The sequence below is a fragment of the Epinephelus moara genome, chromosome 20 (genome assembly GCF_006386435.1).
Source record: "Epinephelus moara isolate mb chromosome 20, YSFRI_EMoa_1.0, whole genome shotgun sequence".
Lineage (NCBI taxonomy): Eukaryota > Metazoa > Chordata > Actinopteri > Perciformes > Serranidae > Epinephelus > Epinephelus moara.
Window position 1 is genome coordinate 37,456,740 of NC_065525.1, and position 20,694 is coordinate 37,477,433.

The 20,694-nt window shown below is 42.9% G+C and overlaps 1 protein-coding gene across 2 annotated transcripts in view; it reads right to left on the reverse strand.

Moving 5' to 3' along the window:
• The window catches only part of LOC126408212 (transcriptional enhancer factor TEF-3-like), a 48,473-nt gene that overhangs the window by 11,050 nt on the left and 16,729 nt on the right, over nucleotides 1-20,694 (reverse strand). Inside the window, exons 2-8 of one of the 2 annotated variants that reach the window (XM_050073649.1) lie at nucleotides 14,386-14,450; nucleotides 10,715-10,786; nucleotides 9,151-9,285; nucleotides 8,004-8,047; nucleotides 7,649-7,710; nucleotides 7,318-7,448; nucleotides 5,317-5,490 (exon numbers count right to left, since the gene is read on the reverse strand). In XM_050073649.1, the coding sequence (XP_049929606.1) occupies nucleotides 5,317-5,490; nucleotides 7,318-7,448; nucleotides 7,649-7,710; nucleotides 8,004-8,047; nucleotides 9,151-9,252 (513 nt within the window). In that variant the 5' untranslated portion in view covers nucleotides 9,253-9,285; nucleotides 10,715-10,786; nucleotides 14,386-14,450. The other variant, XM_050073650.1, reaches the window with a different exon arrangement.

Consider the following 20,694-nt stretch of genomic DNA (forward strand, 5'->3'; position numbering starts at 1 on the left):
AAATTCAAATTCCTAAATGACTTCCTAATATTCAAACCCAGTAAAGAAAATTTCTTTACCATTTTTGCAAAAAGAAAACAAGGCAACATCTATTTTGTTGTCAGTTGCCTAGCAACAACTAAAACGAATCAAATGCCAAACATTTATGTACTCAACTTCGCAAAAATATGACCTCACAGTTCAATTTAACGGCCGAGTCAAGTTTCTTCATCCTCATGTGGATGCAGATTCACCTTCTCTGATCCTCCCACTAGTTCAAGTCTGAATTGAGGCAAGTCTAATCTGATTTTAGATCAGACTGAGGTGTCGTCTCCTCCGTCAGACAGCTGGGCTGTTTTACCTTTTCCCCTGTCGGGCTCTTGTCTCCTAATGGGCCATTGAGACACCGCTCAGCCTCCTCTCATCTCTTCATCGCCCCGTTCATCTTCATCCCTGGCTCATGTAATTCCTCTATTTGTCTTCATCCCTGGGGCCTAGTGACCCTCCCCGAACCGCCATTCCCTGCTTCCCTAACAGCCTGCGAGGGAATTCATCCAATTACAATCAGCAGCATGCAATTGGCTGATTAGATCATGGTGGGCAGGCTGGCTGTGTAACAATTTAGCAGAGCCAGCTCAAATCGGATTCCCTCGGCACTTCAAAGGCGTGAGACAATCCGTTAGGACAGGGCCACGGGCGCTGAGAGGGTGAGGAGGAAGGTGGGGAGCGGGGCAGGGCAGCCAGCGGCCGACAGGGGGGTTTGCTGGAAATTCAATCTAGAATGCCATAGCTTTGGAGGTGGGCCAGCCGCCTGTCACCGTCACCATGCCAACCTTCGCCTCAGCACACCCCCAAGTCATGACCTACCACGTGGCTGTACCACTGCGGCGACATCAGATCGGCTCTTCCCCTCTTTTACAACAGCGTAAATAAAGTTATCGTATTTTCAGACGTGTTGAGGATTTCATTTTGCTTATTTTCATGGCCAAGAGCATTTTTTCCGCAGTACAGGCGTTGAAATGTCCAGCTGTTTTGTAGCATTTCTGTGTTTTGTCATGGATGCCTTGAGAATTGGAGGACCCCCTTGGGATACAATAAGATGAACAGACTGAGAGGGGACAGTGTTATGAGCTTGTTTTCCTCTAGCGGGGAGTTGCATAAGTCATAACTGTTGACTCCACGGGGCTGTGACATGAATCAAGAGAGTAATATTTCAATGATGAATGACTTGTTGCTCACATGGCACCCGCTGTTTCTCCTGCCAGCCCTATCTCTTGTGTCCCTATTTCTATCTGTTTCCGTTTATTACCGTCTTGCTCCCCTTTTCTTTATGATATATGACGGGGCTACTCATCCCCTCCTTCCCCTCCGCCCTGAATCAAATGCCACGGCTTGACCAGCTGCTCTTTCCGAGGACCGGAGAAGACTACTTCCAAAAAGGTGTCACTCATCAATGTCTTTTATCTGTCCACAATAAATAACGTGACAGTCAAACATGTGAGAAGGGTAATGTCATATATACAAAGCCATCTGGTGGCATGAGATTGCAAGGCGGCACTTTGAACTTGACATTCAGTCTTTGGCACTCTGAACCGCAGCAGTTAAAAGTTATATTACACATCTGCTTTGCAAGTCACCACATTTTTGACAAAGTGGATCAGAGGATGATGGCAATCAAGTTTGACCACGCTTAATAGTGGTGTTGGTAGTGATGATGGTTGGACATTCTGGACTGAGGCGACATCAAGGCCCTTCACCATCAGCATCTCCAGACTTGCACCAAACCACAAAGGATCCATGCAACTTCTGAAGGTTGCAGAGAACCTAAACAACTTCTCCTTCAGGGCGCCATATATTTAAGACTCGCAAAACACTGTGGCTGAGTTCAAGTCTAAAGGTAGTCCCTCATGGGATATGTTGAGACTGCTCCCCAGCGTTGTGTATCAGACTCTGTTGTGGCAGTGTGTGTGCATGTTGATGCTGAAGACAGACACTGTTCCCTGTGGTTTCTCTGGTGCCAAAAGCTCATCCCTTGGGCTGGATGTTTTTGGGTCACCTGGTATGCACAGCAGCTCTGCCGTACATGATTCAGGTGCCACTGAAACAGCACCCAGTATTGAGGGAGGTTATCGTAGACCGAGAGCATGGTAGGCATGATGCCTAACCTAAGACAACCTCTCACAGCTCTCATGACCGCACATGTCCTTTATAGATCAAAACATTGGGAGTTTATTTAGGCTCAGTTACGTTCAGGTCGGTGCAGTCTAACCTCCCCCCATATGTTAAAGAAAAATTCACACTGTGCCCCGTGTGTGTGTGCTGGCAGGTCCCCATATAAGATGGTTCCAGAGACTGTGCGTTGACTCCTTTTGTGCACTCAGAAATAAATATGGCAGCTTGTTTAATGGAACATATTCGGAGGAGATTTGTGCAGCAGAGCTGTAGTCAACACTCTGCCAAGACATCCAGTTCTACCTGCTGGTTGATGTGTTTGGGTCCTTTTCCCTAGGGCTGTGCTCAGGATGAATTTAGCATGAGTGAAATGTTGTTTGTTGTTGCTGCCCGCATCGCTTATAAATAGAGGAAACATAGGTGAGGGGCGCCCATTAGCCCACTTGGTAGAGCAGGTGCCACGTGTACAAAGGCTTTGTCCATGCCACAGTGGCCGCGGGCTCGATTCTAGCTTATGGCCCTTTGCTGCGTGTCATAGCCCTTCTTTCTCACCCCTTCACGCTAAAACAACTGTCCTATTGATTAAAGGCAAAAAAGCCCTGAAAATATCTTGGTGACGCTTTGTCAGTGGCCCTTAGCGTCAGATACCGATGCACCTAGGCACTATGTAGCCGCAGTATGAGACACACCAGACAACTGTCGTGTAAAGAGCAAGATCGTCTGCATAGGGTGTGTGGGAGGCGAGATGGATTGATCAAACAAAATCCAAACTTTCATCCAGGCAGACCACGGACGATGTCCAATATGAAATCAAAACAGCAATGTAGTGTGCTAGTGTGTGTTGCATACTACACCAGTGACGTATTGTTCCACCAAGTTAAAGTACTTATTTTAAGCCAAGGCATTACATTTTTCCTAAACCTAACCACATGCTTTTGTTGTCTAAACTTGAGGAAGGAAACCTAGAGGCTAAGTTTTTTTTACAACAAGCAGAAACTAGTTATTTTGAAATACACATCGGTATCACCCAAATCTATGCTTATGTAATTAAATAGAGTATTTTAAATACTTTTTTTAATCTTTCAATTATAAGTCTTGATGGTGTGGAAAAGATCTAAATCGTATGTTTTTATTTTGAATGACGAAATGGCATTATTACTTTAATACAGATGAGACTTTTTAAAACCACAAGAAAAGGTTGGGGACACATTTGTTGAAGTACAGGTCACAAAATCCAAAATGTGAGTAATATATTTTCCCTCCATTGTCTCATTAAAATGTACGCACAGGTTTTATTTTCATTAGCAGCCCTTTTTTTTCCTCCTTTAGTGATGAATAGTCATCTGTGACATCTGTCTTGTATTTTCTATTACTGGTATCTTTATTGTTGAGTGAAGGGACTATCACTAAGCACGCTATCCATCAAGTATTTATATGGTGTTCATATAAGACATTCTCCAACTCAGCTCTTCATATAACAGGAAGTCCTTAAGCAATTCTCTAACAGTAGAAGCTGCTACGCTTGGATTGTGGGTCGAGGTTGCGCTGCTGCCGTGGGCCTGCCTGATCTACTACTACTGCTATTATTATTATACACATATGATTATTATTGTCACATACATATACTATCGCTATTTTAGCTACTATGTTTGCAGTGCATCTCTCTCTGTCTCACTTTCTCTTAATGTATTATTATTTTCTCACATGGATCACTGTATATTTATCATGTTAATCTGTTCTGCACACACGGCATCTATTGCACGTCTGTCCGTCCTGGAAGAGGGATCCCTCCTCAGCTGCTCATCCTGAGGTTTCTATCATTTTTGGGGGGTAGTTTTTCCTTATCCACTTTGAGGGTCCAAGGACAGAGGAATGTCAAATGCTGTAAATCCCTCTGAAGTAAATTGTGATTTGTGATCTTGGGCTTTATACATAACATTGAAAAAAATGTACAGTGAGTCGGTGCATGAATTTCAGTTAGTTCAATGCTTCTCTGACATTCATTGTGACAACACTGCTGTGCAATCACAGCACACTGATTTTAGCAAGAGTTTCTGAAGTACATGTACTTTCGCTTCCCTTTATCGCGCTTACTGTCCTCTGCTGTAAAACCAACATGCCCACAATATAAAAAGTAGCAAAACTGGCCTTTAAAATCCACTTCAATAAAGTGGGAATGTATGTGTGGAGCGAGGTACCCTGAGGTAAAGAACAGAGTGGGTTTTGAAAGTGTGGACGTGTTGTGCATGAGTCAAATACCAAAGGTCTTGTCCTGAGGTATAAGGCAAGTGGCCTGATCAGCAATGAACAAAATGGACGTGCCCAATAACACTCTCGTACTCCCCTCCTGTCTCTGATCTCTTTTGTCAGTTTGCATATTTCCCCTGTTTTCAGTGATATCACACATTCTCCTCCACCTGTCTTCATTCCTTGACCTGCAGCAGCTTAAGACGACTTTGTCATCATGCTCTACTCTCTCATCTCTCTCAGTGGGTAATGGTGAGCTGGGGGGCGTTGTGTGTTTGTCTGTGTGTGTGCGTGTGTGTTTTGGGGGGGCTTATCTATAAATAAGTATATGGAGGGGAGGGGGGGCATGAGGGTTGGACTCAGTCTAATAGCGCCAAGACAGGTGGCTGGGCTCACATTTCCCCTGGTGAAAGATCAGGCCTGCCACTCTCCCCAAGGCTGCTGTCACACACAATCACACACACAAACACACACACACATCACAGACATATACAAATACGCCCACGCCTAATGCCTGCTGCACGGCAATGCCTTCTTTGCCGGCATATAAACCAGCAGTCGGGTCACAGGAGCAATGACTTTCCATTCATTCTGGCTTTCAATCGCACTTAAGTTCCTTTAACTCCGACGCTTAAGCTATCTCAACACAGTTAACACCGCTAGGCCATTAACAGCCGACAGGTGCTACAAAACATTACCGAGAGTATTCACTGTACTCTCACTTCACCTTCATGACTTGAGTAGGCTTATATGCTCTGAGGTATGAGAAACAGAGTATTAGACTGAGCTTAACTTAAATAAAAGTGGGTTTTAGTTGAAGTTAGTGATTTATCTGTTGAAATTATTTAAAAAAGGTTCAACTGAATTTAGAGGAACTTGACAGAAGATTTTCTAAATAAAGCACGATAATATTTTTACCCAGAACTTGACGAGAAAGAAAGCGTTGTGCGGCCCTTTGTCGAACAGCTCCTTCAGGCCTCCTTTCTTCTCCGGGAACTTGTCGTAGATCTGTCTGATGTCCACAGACTCCAGATAGGCGTCGCTGTAGCTCGGGTTGGACTGGCCGATGTGCACAAACAGGTGCTTGTTGAACTGGGGAGACAAAAGTGCATAACAGGACATGAACGGAGCCAAAAAATGACAAGTGTCCAGTTTGCTAAATTGCCATTAATGCCAAGTGCATTCACTGTAAGGCGCTCCAGGACATCTGTCACACTGCGCCTGCTGTTCCATTGAGTCATGTTTTTTGTAATTTCCCGTCACCTGTCTCAGAGGTCCCACCCTTTTCTTCCCGCTTGCACCATTCATGATCATGTGTTGTGCTGGTGTGTATTTTCTTAATGTGTTAATACACATTATCTCGTGGTCTTTGTGGGTTGCTGTCATACCCTGACACACCAAAATACCCAAGTATTTAACAACAATATCCAGTCTTCACCAAGACATCTTTGTCCTTTTTTTGTTTATTTTCAGTTAAATAATGTCATTTTTTGATTGTATGGTTGCTGGCCATTACTTTACTGTGTAGTGCAAATTGTTCTCCGTGTATTAGAAAATAAAATTTTGAATCTCTAAATTTTTAGCACCTGAATCACCGCTTATGCTAACTAGGTTCTTCATCTGTTTTATTTCAGACAGCTCGGTGCCAGAGTAGTTTTTCCCTGAAAAGACTATCCAGCAACGAGGGTTTAGAAAAGCATGTGTAAAAGAAAAGCAGCAACCTTTGAGGCTGAGAAATAATGCCAACACATAACTGCAGTTCTTTGAGCGGCCACTTGAGGCTGGCTCCAAAAGCAAGTTTACCCCCATTAGTTTGAGTGGGCAGAAGTTCGCTGCATAGATCAGCCTCTCATTGGGCAGAACGAGCCACCCGCTGAAGTCCCGCCCTACCACCTCCGGTTGTGTAGCAGTTTTCAACCGTTTTCAACACGTCCTTTACTAACTTTTGCGGTGTTTGATCTTGCAGAGATGTAGCCATTTTTCTGCCATGCGTTATTTTTGTGGGCGTGTTACACCAAAACCTGTTTCCCCCCAGCAATATTTTTGCAAGCGCACCGTTGCTGTGGCACCGCCAAGAACGATTGTGATTGGTTGAAAGAAATACAAGCAGCCGGGGAGTTTTTTTCTCCATTCTTAAAGTGAGAGTCGGCCCAGCCAGACCTTTCTTTTCTTGAGAAAGGTCTGGTGAGCGAGACTAACCCCCATAGACTCCCATGTTAAAAGACCCAACTTTACAGCAGAAATAAACATGTTTACAGCCTGGTACGAAACATGGTTTTGGTCTTTATCGCTAATTTTGACATTCATGACAACTGTACAGGGGGTGTATTTTTATATAACGCACCCATTTATATTTTTATAAAGGCTTACTCGTATGCATAATTAAGGGTGGGGCTGCTTTGAGTGACAGGCTGTCTGTGGACAGTGTCCTCGCTCCTCCACAGCACCAGCCTCTTGCCCAAATATGGTCACTTCTGACTCCAAAAAACCAAGATGGTGACCAGAATGCCTGACCACAAACCAATGGGTGATGTCACAGTAGTTACGTCCATTATTTTATGCAGTCTATGGTAAAATATTTCCACACCAATAAATGGAAATATACAATTTTAATCAGCCATAGAGGACAGCAAAACACTAATTTAATAATAGAAACACAAGCACGTATGAAAGACTTGTGTTGAAGGAAATCTTTTTTTGCAGGTGAATAAGCAGTTTTGAGAAAATAGAATAATTTATCGAAAAGATAGTAAAAAGCACCATATCTAAGGAATCTGATGCCCCTGTCAGTTAAACTTCCTGGTGGGCAAATACTTTGCAGTAATTGCAAATAAATAGATAATCAAAAATTTGTGTGGGGAATAAAAACCCTTTTGCAGTATAGATAAGACAAAGCTATCTCCTGTCTTGTCTACTCACATTCTCTGGGTCCTGAGGTTGCTCCAGGAAGGCGGAGAACTCCAGCATTCGCAGCTTGGAGCTGGCAATACTTCTACCCTGCCAAGGGGGGGCACCGGGAGACATTGACAGCCCCGCTGTGCTTTCATAACCTGCGGACGAGAGGGCAGTGAGTGCGTTAAGTGTGCTGTGTAAGTGTGACAATGTTAAAAACCTTAAAAGAAAATGCAGCGATACTGTAGCTATTTCTCTGAGCTTTGTGCATGCGCTTCATCACAAGCTGGGCTGTCTCATCACTTTGACGGCATGAAAGCCCTCTGTCAACACAGCAGGGTGGAGAAAGAGCACCCACCTGTTATAGGGGTCGGGCCGGACGCTTGCATGGCGTAACTCTGCTGGGAGAAGGGCTTAATGCTGGAGAGACGAGACAGACAAGAGAGGGAGAGGCATGTTATGCACCGTCCCGGCCTTCATGACCCCATCTCACGTACTAATTGGACTACGTGACCTCTAAAGACGCAGGGGGCAGAGTGGTGTGCTGAATGTCAGACAGCTGAAGACTTTTCTTTATAATTGCACTGATATGTTTTAATTTGTTCTAAGATTCAGTCCCTGACTGAAATTTATCTGATGGTTATTAAGCTGATCACATGAGGAATGACTGACGTAGCACTAGAGAGCAGGAAAAAAAAAGAAAAGTTACTCACTCTTCATGGCCTCCTGGCTGACCTGGAAGTGCCCCGTGCCAAAACTGGGAAGAAAAGAGTGCAAACTATATTACACAGTTCCACGTTGACACTAATTCTCAGATAATATTCTGCTTTTTTAAATAGAGGCACAGAGCTGAGAGGGGCTTCTTAGTAAAAACACAACCATCAAGCTCAAATATATCAAATCAAAAAGACGAAAATATTGCTCTCAAAGTTTAACGTATTTTTGAGACACACACACACACACGATTAATGAAATACTTTTGATGAAAAAGAAAAATTAATTTAACTCTGAAGTAACTTTATAAAAGTTCTAAAGAGGTCAAATCATCCGTGGCTAAACAACAGGTTCAAAGATCTATAGACAACCAAAGTAATCCCTCACAATCATAACTTAAGTGTGCAGCGGTGTATTTTTCTGCAGAGACCCTGCCCTCTGCTTGTATTTTATTATTTTCCTCTTATTCTCCTGTGTTCGGGACGTTCCTGGGCAGAGTGCACAGGTGAGGTTGGGACTTTATGAAAAGGTAGCGACCAGGTGCCAAACTGTAAGCAGCACACATCTGAGAGGAAGCTACGAAAATCACAGACACAGTGCTGAAAAAAAAAAGCAAAAATACCGAGGTGAAACAGCACGCGAACTAAGCTCGTTCCATGACACGAGTGAATCTGGGGTTAGCTTTCATTTTTGCTGGCGATACTGTTAATAAATAGTAATCAACAATTACTGCGTAGTATACCTTTAAAGGTCCAGTGTTTAGGAATTAGAGGCATCTATTGGTACATAACATACACAGGTGTGTTTTCATTAATTTATAATCACCTAAAAATGAGAATTGTTGTGTTTTCATAACCTTAGAATGAGCCATTTATATTCATAAACAGAGCAGGTCCTATTCCAAGGAGTCCGCCATGTTGTTCCACAGTAGCCCAGAATGGACAAAGCAAACTGTGGCTCTAAATCAGGCCATTCCTGTTTTTGCTGATGCATGTCAGCCACCATACAGTAATTCTCCTACACGCTTGACACACAGGAAAAATTTAAGTTCTGCAAACTCACAGTTAGATGCTGCCAAATCCTACTGCTCAGCCTTTTGGGTTAATGTGAATAAGAGTGCATAGAGGACACATGTCAGTGACTCACCCCACCAGTAGTGGGATAAGCTGGCCTAGACAGACCCTGGAGAGCCATCTTGTTCTGGAAAGCCGTGGGTGAGATAATCTGGGCTGAGGACATGGTGGCCATACTCTGCAGGGCCTTGTCTTTGGCAGCCTGATCCTATGGAGAGGGACAGAGGAGCGAGACAAACAGACAGTTACGCAAAAGGGTGAGCACTCATCAGGCTCCATTTAAGTCGGCGCCCCACTTCACTGGTAACACAAGCAGGGCCCTAAAAAGGGAAATGAAGGGCCGAGGCCAGCTTGCATCATCGGCGAATCCCTGCCAGGCAGAGAGCTGAAGAGAAGGTGATATTACCGTCAAGGACCTTTGGGTCAAGAGTTAAGTTTATTGCTTTGGCACGGGCAAGCCAGTGATGACAACCAGCTTCTGTTGGAGGTCATACTGGAAGACCGGCCAGGCAACAAGCTAATATGCTAATAACTGCATCAAAACCGCTAAATGCTAATGCCATTGAGTTTAAAATAGCAAGATAGCAACAAATTGTCTTTCCTGTCCTATACTGAAAAGTGATACACCTCTTGTTTTTGAATCCACTCCTTCAGCAGTTTCCAAACCACAGAGGACTACAAGCACTTGCCGCCCAGCCCTAATGGGCAAGGCCACACGGTGCATTCTTCTTCCCAGAACTGGCTAACACAAGGGCATAGCTGAAATATGGGGGGTACATGTGGTAGGGATCTCAGTTACACCAAAGACGCATTTAAAAGGGCCGGTCACAGGGGCCAACCCTGTGACCGCTGCCGGGCCCTGCCAGCTGAACCCTTGTGGCTGCCGTCCAAGGTGAGGGAAGAGTCCTGTTGCCTGCTGCGGCTGCGAGTATGTGGGCGTACGTGGATGAGAAATGTAAACTGAGAAAGTACTCGGGGGACAGGGATGTGTAAGCTCTCAGCGTAGCACACAGGAAAACTTTTATTGAGGTACACTTGATGTAATACCTGGAAGGAATAATGCAGGGATTAATTTGTTTCCTGACAATTGCGTTTGGTTCATCTTGCTCATAATCGTGCACACTGAGCCTCAGGCCTCCTGAAATATGTTCACATTTCATCGAAATGTGTCAGCATCCCATTTAAAACCAGCATCAATTAGAGGGTGCAATTAAAATATCCAATCGTTTGTGCCTTTGTGTTGATGGGATGTGAATTTATGGCAGCGCAGGAGCCATGGATGTTGACATACCTTTAACAAATCATGAAACTTCATTATAAGAGAGAATAATATAGGGTAATAATGTTTTCACCTTCTTTTCATCTGCTGCTGCTCAACTTGATTAAACTCAAATAAAAAAGAAATGCAACATACTAATCACACCCTTAACACATCTATGACTATTTTCCTCTCTGGTGGTGAGCTCAGGTGAATCTGTGCAGTAGGACACACGCAGATTTGCAATTATCGATCTGATGAAATCCACATCTCCTTGTTTTTTCCTTTGTTTTCTCGTATGTGCATTAAAATGAGCAACACATACGGATTTTTCAAAAACATTTAGTGAATATAAAAGAGCAGAAAGGGGTTGACTCACGTAGCGTACCTTCAGCTTCACCTGGATCTCTCTGGCTTTCCGTCGGGCGAGAACCTGGATGTGACTAGATACCTGAAAAACAGAAAACAGACAACACAGCATTGTATTAATTGGACTGCAGTGTTAGCTAAAATGGATGACTTGGTGGTTAACGCTGTTGCCTCACAGTGACAACGTCCTGGGTTCAAACCTGACCCACCCTTTAACCATGTGTGTCCACGTTCCCTTCCACAGTCCAAAATCATGCAGGTGAGTTTGATAGTCATAATTGGCTTAAGGTGTGAGTGTGAATATGTTCGTGTGAAAACCTGACTGCAGGGTAACCTGCCTCTCAACCAGAGCACACTGGCCCCCAGTGAACGTGCAGGGGATGAGCAGGTTTAGAGAATGGACTGAAGAATGCTCACAGGGCATTAATTTAACTCAAAAGCGGGATTTGCAAAGAAATCTTACTTTTCAATGCTTTGAGAATCAGAAACGAAATTCCATTCACTTCTATCAGATGATGGAGGACGAAAACTTTTATGCTTGGCTCGATACAATAAAAGCCAAGTAAAAGAATACCCAGAAACTTCAATTAAAAGCCTAGTCCCAATTAAACGCCCAGTCCTATTTACTAGCCCGCTGTGGCTACACATTAAGACAAATAAAGGCCTGTCTCAATAAGACACCTGGTCTTGTTGCCAAGCAGTTCTTGTTTATTTTTATAGAAGTTCTTCGGATGTATAAAAGCCGATCTTTACTGAGCAACTGTTTTGTGTGAAAGGAATTAAAGGCCTGTCCCATGTAGAGGCCTGTCCCAAATATAGGCCTGTTGATTTCAGTGATTTAAGCAAATAATAACTCAGGCTACTAATTGAAGTTTTATGGGTATGTCTTTTTGTAAACTGTATACATTTTCAATTCTGCAGTTCACTTTTGAAATTCTCCATTTTACAGGGAGAATAAAACAGGGTGAAGAACATTTTTGAAATAACCTTACTAAGCAAAAAAATATACAGTCTGAAATCTATACAAAACACAAATCATTTTTAATGAACAGTTTGGTTTCTTTTGGGTTAAGGCAGCTACTTCAGCCAATATGCACACAGATTTTTTTTTCTATGACATGGTTTGTCAACTCAACTCAACTCAACTCAACTCAACTCAACTCAACTCAAGAACCAGTGGAAAACCTTTTAAGCCTCTGTTTCCCCTATTCTACCATCATAAACCCGGTTCCATTCCATCTCCCGCACCTAATTTTGAACCGTTCAGAGCCTTTTGGTCAAACATAAATTGGTTCCGAACCCAAAGAGTTGGTTCTCAGCTGGAACCAAAAAAAATAGCAGGTTTTCCTTGACCTAAAGTGTGAACAGCGAAGACATCAGTGAGCGTGTCATATTCCACTAGTTGGAAAGAGAGGATGGAGAAGTCATGTGAGAAATCATCAAAGGCCTGTTTTTAGGTAAAAACAAATATCTGTACCAACAGAACAAAAGTAAGCAGGTAAACAATGTAATTCACGATTTTGCTGCTATCGTTTACTTCTGTTGTGCGTTTTGCCCCGCCCTCCATTGACGCCAGGTCCTTAATTATAATAAAGCTGATCAAAACTGGTGGTGATAGTACCAAGGCTCTACCCTGGAAATCCAGAGTTCTTGCGAGAGCACAATTTGAATTTGCTCAGTGAGTCACTCTGATCAGTAATGATGCTCATTACCCATGCCGTTGGAGCCGAGCTGCACCAATCACATCGGTGTATCTGATATAGGCGGGCCAGAGGCGAGCTAAACAGATGACGACAGCGCTGCGACGACGAAGTCCGGAATCCGTCAGTAAACACTGCAAGGTGGCTACGGATGAACACCAGTTGTTTGAAACGGCTTTGGCCGCTACAATGAACGAGTTAGACTTGGCTTTTTCTCTAAAAGAGGAACAGAAGACGGTGCTCGAATCCTTCCTTTGCAAGGACGTTTTTGCTGTTTTGCCGACCGGATACAGCAAGAGTCTAATCTACCAGTTAGCTCCGCTGGTAGCTAAGCTCTGGATACGTCACCCTGTGTATTGTTCTGATTGGTCGTAGTGTTATCCAATTGCGTGCAGTGATATTTACAAATGCATGCTTGGTGTCGCCCCTCGAGTTGGGCCATTTGCATTACTCATAGCCAGACCCTAAATCTTTCTAGATTTGAGTCTGGATTTCCAGGCTACCAAGGCTCCAGGAATCATGAACAAACCAGTTCAAGAACCAGCTAATTTGATGGAAAAGGGGTATCTATGGTTCTTAAGAGGTTCTCTACTGGTTCTTTCCCCAGTAAATTCAACTAAACTAAACTAAACTAAGCTATGCTATGCTATGCTATGCTATGCTATGCTATGCTCAACTCAACTCAACTCAACTCAACTCAACTCAACTCAACTCAACTCAACTCAACTCAGCTCAGCTCAGCTCAGCTCATCTAACTAAACTAAACTAAACTAAACTAAACTAAACTAAACCAAACCAAACCAAACCAAACCAAAGAACCAGTAGAGAACCTTTTTGCTGGTTCTTCAGCTTAGCTTAGTTTAGTTTACCAGGGAAAAGAATGGAAAACGCTACATGAAAAGCCTACAAATAGCCTAAATAAATAAATAAGCATAAACAAATACAAATACAAAAAGTGTTCTTCCAGAGGATAACATATTAAACAAGTGTTGTTTTTTTTCAAAAAGAAAAATATTCCAGGTCTGAAAAGGTAACGTATTTCTCAGTACGCATTTAGTCCAGGATTCTGAACCTTTTTATTGAACATTTTATATGTATATAAAGTTTATCTATTCTAATCTATAGCAACTATGTGCCTCATAGCACCTGTTTAGCACCATTTTTGTTTGTGGGCCACACCTTTGATACACTGGTTTGAGATATAACAATTAAAATATTATATTAGCTGAATTGTTTTTATTTTATGAAACACTGTTGTTATTTTTAGTCTGCCTAGTCCCATCTCACAATCTATACTGTGATGTGGATTGAGTATGTATTACAAATACATGAAATGGTTTTGTTGCTCTGTCTTTGTCGGTAACCTTTTCTGTTCCTGTAAGAGAAACTTTCTTAAGAAGCTGAACTGCAACACAGCAGTCTGCCAGTTCACTGCTGTTGGACCAGCAGGTGTCCCTCTATCCCTCCGACCTGTCCCACCATCCATCTCTGATCCCTCGCTGCCCCCCCGCCACCCTTCCTCCTCTCATCTCCACTCATCTCTTTTCATTCCCACACTGAGTCTGCCAGATGACTTAGCAGGGACCCTTTCTCTCCACATCCATCACTGCCCATACATCAGTCCTTCCATATCAGATGCCGTAGTGAGGATAGAGTTCCAAATCCCTTGCCCTTCCCGCCTCAGTCTCCCATCCAGATCACCATATTCCCTGGCTTCTTCCCCCTTCTAACAAGCACCAGATCCATGAGGTGGTGAAGAAACAACACCGACACATGATCCTATAGCATCTGTGCATTGGGCCCTGGCCCTAAATCAATCGTCATGTCCAGCCCCCCCAAGTGAGACGGAGTGAGAAATTGAGGGGTGGGGGTCAGAGGGGGTGTACCCAGGGTGTTGGGGCATCACTCAACAGGGGAGGACTTTTTCTGGAGGGGTTCAAAAATAGGGGCTGCTTTAAATGGCATTCGCAGAGGAACTCACCTGCTTCCTGGTCCGCGTCTTCCCCGTGCGGAGTTTGATGTACCGTGCAATTAACTCGTTTCGTCCTGTGAGGGACCAGAAAACATCATTTTAGTATTTAGTATCATTTTGTAATGCAGGTTTTCCTTAAAATTAGGGACACAAGAACAGTAATTTGTCAAAAATTAAAAGGTTAAAGGAGAAGAAAATTACACAACGTGCAATTCTGTAGATTCCCCCTGTCTTATGTTACATAGATATTTACAGTAAGTGTTAAAAAGTGACAGTTAATGAGTAAAAGACAAGTAGTTTTAATGTGGAGCAGGAAAAGTACACATTGGAGAAGTAAAATAAGCATTATTATTGTATATTGTGTATTTGTACACAAATTACTCTTACCTTGTGACTGAGTTTGACTAAAATTGATTTTTTTTAAACATTTATATCATGTGGAGCATCTTTGAATTTGCTTCTCTAATGTTTTAAGAACATCGATATATGTATTTATGCTTTGAAACATTTTTTGTTAGCATAACATTTGCATACTGTTTGCTTTTATCTGCTTTATCCCACTCCCTCGCCTAAAATAAATCATAAAAACAATCTAAATTACAAAACAAAAACTGGAGAAACATAATAAAGTCTGGTTGTCTGGTCTGTTGAAGTTGAACTGAAATAGAGAGGCTAATGAGGAGCATGTTCTTGGTGTGAAGGGATTAAAATGTTTACTGAAGCTGACTATTAACTCATCATCAGTGAGCCTGCTCCGCATGTCTGAGGGCAGGCTGAGGAAATGTAGACGCACTGTATATTTCTGTCCACATATTTATCCAAATACTTGTGTGCTGCAGTCACTGAAGACGCCGTATAATTAAGCAAATTAACTGCTATTCATGTCTGTGTGCGCACATATCTGGGAGAGTTCGCATGCATGCACGTAAAGATGACATGCAAACACACGTGCCCAGAGCAAGAGTCAAGGCTGTCAAGTGTGTCAACGCTGAAAACTGCAAGTGTAAGTATATCCTTAAGTACATACATCTGTCTGTGTGAGAGCTTGCATCAGTCTGACCCCCTGAGTGTACACTGAGCTCAGATCTCTACAGTGACCGTGTGTCTGCGCGCTGCCGCTGCTGACAGACAGGTCACATTGGCAGAGCAGGTGGAGGCTGCAGCCATGCGATCCTCAGACCGGACTCAGGTCAGACACCACTACAGGCCAGTGACCAAAGGGGGCCCAGTCTGGTGAGGCAGCCAGGCAGCTGGTGTGTGTGTCAATGTTTATGGAATATGCCTTTACGCCCGCAGTAAATCTTGGGCTTGTTCCCCCCCCCCGCCCAGAGTCTCCGGTTACAGCGGAGGGCAACGGTCATGTGGCTTCTTTCACCCTCTTCTCCAAAACTAAACCTCCAGTGAAAGATTGAATAAAAACTCACAAATAGATTCAATTATAGAGGTACAGTTTTTGGAGAAGTTGGAGTGTGATTCAGGAGGATATTTTAAGCGTTTGTTGTTAATGTAGTTGTAGAAAGGAAACTGTGGTTTGGGGGCTCTGTACTACTGCCATGCAAGTCTTTGCACTGTCGACTCAGTCTCGAGTCACAAATTTGATGATTTTAGACTCAACTTGACAAAATCATTAAAGACTTGCAACTTAATGTGAACTTTAACACTGACTTGTGACTTCACTTGGGCTTGCAAAACGTTTATTCATTCATTTTCCGTAACCGCTTATACTGTTGGAGGCCGCGGGGGAGCTGGAGCCTATCCCAGCTGACATTGGATGAGAGGCAGGGTACACCCTGGACAGGTCACCAGACTATCACAGGGCTGACACACAGAGACACACAACCATTCACACTCACATTTAGAGTCAAGAATATGCATGTCTTTGGACTGTGGGAGGAAGCCGGAGTACCCGGAGAAAACCTCCGAACATGAACAGGAACATGCAAACTCAACACTGAAGGGCTCCCCCACCATAGGTTTCCAAATCGTTTACCAATGGGAAGGAATCCTCTTACTGTGAGGCGACAATGATAACCACTGCACCATCATGCCGACATGACAAAGTCAAAAAAGACTTGCAACTTCATTTGGACTTTAGTACCAATGACTTGTGACTTCACTTGTGCTTGCAAAACATTACAACTTTCAACTTCATTTGACATTATAAATTGCACAAAGAATGGAAAGTCAAGGCTAATATTAACATAGTGAGCTACTGCTTAGCCATTCTCGGAACCCATCGGCTGTATTCGGCGTCTGACTTCCGGCAGACAGCGATACAGCCTTTGGGGGCAGACCCCGATTGTTTAGCATTCCGTTTTGATTTGGACGGAGGAGGCGAATGTCCATTTCTGACTTCCGTTTATATATAAGTAAATATGCTGAACCATTGCGATGGATTCAGAGTTTGCAGCGACGCCAATTATGTTCCTCGTTAGTTCACCGCACGGGCCGTTTAACCTGGCAACACCTGCAGCCGGCTCAAATGTGATTGGTCAATATCACGCGGACTACAAACAGCCTACAACCGGAAACCAGGGCTCTTCCGCTCTTCTTCCGGAAGCAAGATCTCCGGGGTTTGCCTACAGACTCTACATTCACTGAATGTAGAGTCTATAGAGACTAAGCTAACCTTAACACGCTGCTGTTAAAATGGCATTATATTTTTTTGAAAAAGGGCATTGTGACTTGAATGCAAGACTTAATTGGGACTTGCGAAACAATGACTTGGTCCCAGCTAGAGCTGCTTTTTGCTGTTTTTCTTCGTTTTATATAATTAGCATTTGGACATCTTTCGGTTTAGAATAGAAAATAGCTTTATTATCCACCATGGTTGGAATTTGTCTGCGGCTCACCAGACACAAAAGACAACATTGTAAAAAGTGGACAAATAGTCAATAAGACAAGCATATAAAGTCATTACAAAACACTTACGTACATTAAATCAGCTCATGGTCTGTCTGTGGTTTAAAACTCACCAGTTACTTTGTTGAATTAAGGATATTAATGGCACTTAGGATGTAGGACTTCTTAAACACATTTTTAGTTGCCAGAGGGACTCTATAGCACCGCCTGGAGCTCAAGAGTTCAAACTGGTTGAAGAGAGGATGGGAGCTACCTGCCAAGAGTTGGCTCAAGGGCTTTTCAACTGTTTTACATGCCATTGTTAAAATCCTAGAGATTTTATTCTCTGATGTACGGTTAGGATGACCTTACCAGACAGGAAGGTGAAAAGTTAAAACGCTCTCAACCATGGTTTTGTACACTAATTCTAAAACCTGCTGACTAACACCAAGCCCGCTGAGTTTCCTACGAAGATAAAGTCATTGTGAGCATCTCTTGACACTATACTCAGTATTTCCAGAGAAGCTAACGTGGGAGTCCAGAACCGTACCAAGGTATTTAAAACTTTCCACTGTTTCAACACGTTAGTCATGGAGTGAAACTGTCTCGTCTTCAGACCTTGTTTCGTGCAATTAATCAAATCTTTAGTCTTGGCCGTAATTATTTCTAATTTGCTGAAGCAACACCATGTTTGAAGGGCCTTAATGTGGGCCAGGAAGGCAGCTTCTGTAAAAGACCAACTAAGGCTGTGTCATCAGCATATATAAACACTCTATAATTCTGATTGATTATAAATTCATTAGTGATCAGAGAGAATTTAACTGTTGTTTGGACAAAACAAGCACACTGTGCTCTGGGAAAATTGTTGTGGGCATTTGTAACACAATGAATGATAAGGTAAAATTAAACTGATGATACTCTCTTTGCTTACCACTCAGAAAAAATAAACTGGGGAGCAGGCTGGTTTGCAGGGCCGTACTTTAAGGTGCAGACTCTTTGCATGATCTAAATGCGTAGGGGGGCAAACACAGAGGTACTGCATGCATGCATACGGGTGTTGTGTCAAAGTCTGTTCCCCCGTCAAATAGTGTTTCCCATCTGTTAAAATGCTGTTGCCTGTTGGGCAAACCCCAGAAAATATGACTGAAAACATTTAAGACCTATTAAATCTAAATTTAAGATACTTAAAGCCACCCTGTTCACACTTTTTTGGACATTTAGTAGTCCAAAATAAAAAAAAGTAAATAATAATAGATTATCAAAAATGTGAATAGCTGCTTGTTATCTAAAGAACAGCACCTTTAAAAACAGGCAAACGATCAGTTACAGAGTGAATCACATTCAACTCTTACACTCTAAGGAGATTTCTCATGCTCACACACACACACACACACACACACACACACACACACACACACATCAAACACACACACAGTCATACAAGAGTTTGCTAGACTTTGCACCACCTCTTAAACACGGTCATTTTTCCCTTGGCACCACATCTCCATGTGAATTAACACACACATCAGTCACGACACACAACCTGGTACAAACCCGTCAGATTTTCCCTTACATAGTGACGCTTGGGTCAGACCTCACACTGCTTCATAAACCGACCAATCGAGTGACCCCAAATGGTGAAATGAGGAAACCTGACGCTTGGCTGAAGATTTCATCAGCCAATAAAAGTGATCAGATTTTGCGCGGAATGCGAGACACCGTCTCCTCCTGGCGATCATGTGCACCGCAGTTTGCTCAGACATGAATTTCCACTTAATGCTTTTTGAAAGCATTTGAGTTTTGTTGCTGAGTCATTAGAGAAGCGCCTCAGGCTGTCAGCTCATGTACCCAGTGGGGGGAAGTCTATCAGCCAGACGTCTGCCTCTATAAAATGTTGGGTACAACTTTTCAAGGCTATAAGAAAAACAGAGACGGGTTTCCCAAATATAATGCACGTGATTATTGAAAGCACTAAGGCTGATCGGCATGAGTTGTGGATGACATTCCTGTCTCAAAAAACTTTATTACATTAGTTTTGCTTTCATATTATGTTCATACTCAATAACAAATAAGATGTACATAAAAGCACACAGATTTCAGTAACATGATTAGATGAAATGGTTGCACACAGACAGCCTGGACTATCAACTGATTTCACCGGGGTTTTAAACTTATTCAAGGTCACCATGTCTAAAATATTAAACCATGATCATTTAAAGGGATACTTCGCTGATTTTCAACCAGCTTTGCATCATAACAATGTGACTAGTATGTGTAAATGAACTGTGGTAAATTTCCCTCCATCTTACCAGTTCCCAGATCTCCCTGCTCATCTGCCAGCAAAAATTGATCTTCGCTGGCTCTAGAGCTGTTGCTCGAACTACACATTGACCCTTCGCTAAGCCCCGCCCCTCTGTCATGGTCTGACAAGCTGTCAGAGTGGAGCTCACACTGTACCTAACTGCACTCCCTGAAGAAATATAATCATATTTTGGAAAAATGAAAGAGTGATTCCAGAGAGAAGCAGACAGAGGGGTCTACAGTGTGTGTTTGAAGGATATATCCAGGATGTCAAACTGACTCAGCAGCAACAACAGGTTAAAAANTCAGTAGCTAGCTAGCTAACCCTACACTTTTCAGGGTTTGATTTTGGTTTTGGAACAGGGAAGAAACGTATATCTTTTTCCAACCTCTCCAGGTAACGAGTATCATTAATACACGACGTGCCCCAGACTTAAGCTCTATTCAGACGGCATTAGTTTTACATAGGTACGTGGGGTAAAGTAATAATTACCAGAGATTTTAGTCCCGTCCAAATGTGCCATGTCAGTAATCATTACCGCACGATGTCAGTAAAGATTACCGCGACTTTTACCTTCTGTAAAAGGGTCCCGGACAATTACCTCAGGTAATACTAATCCCGTGCAAAGAGACCAGCAGTAAATATGTGTGTAGATATTTCGTCATATCCTGTTTACAAGTGTTTTTTTGCAGATTTTCAAGCATGGAGGCTCTTGAAGAAGCACTCAGTTTTTCACTTCACAGTCGGACAAGTCCGTGTGAAACCTCAGGTACTGTGGGCCTACGACGAACACGATTCAAGTGTGTTCGAGTGTGGTACGCACAGGAAGCAACGTCATACACACATGACGACAGGAGGGGACAGCGGTGCGTGAATGGATTTACCCCTCCCACTTGTGGTAGTTTTACTGATATTTCTTATCCCGTGCGAATTGGCCATTAATATTACCGACGTCCTGTGGTAAAGTGACATTACCCCACGCGCCTATGTAAAACTAATCCCGTCCGAATAGTGCTTTAGTTTAGGGTCACTTGTACTTTTAGTTTTCATATACCTGCCACCATGTACACAAAGAGTATCTCTCTTTCAAACTAAGACCAAACTCAGTTTTATGAAAAGACCATCTTTCCAGCAATGAAATACTTCCTTAAAGGGTATCTCTTGGTTTCACAGTT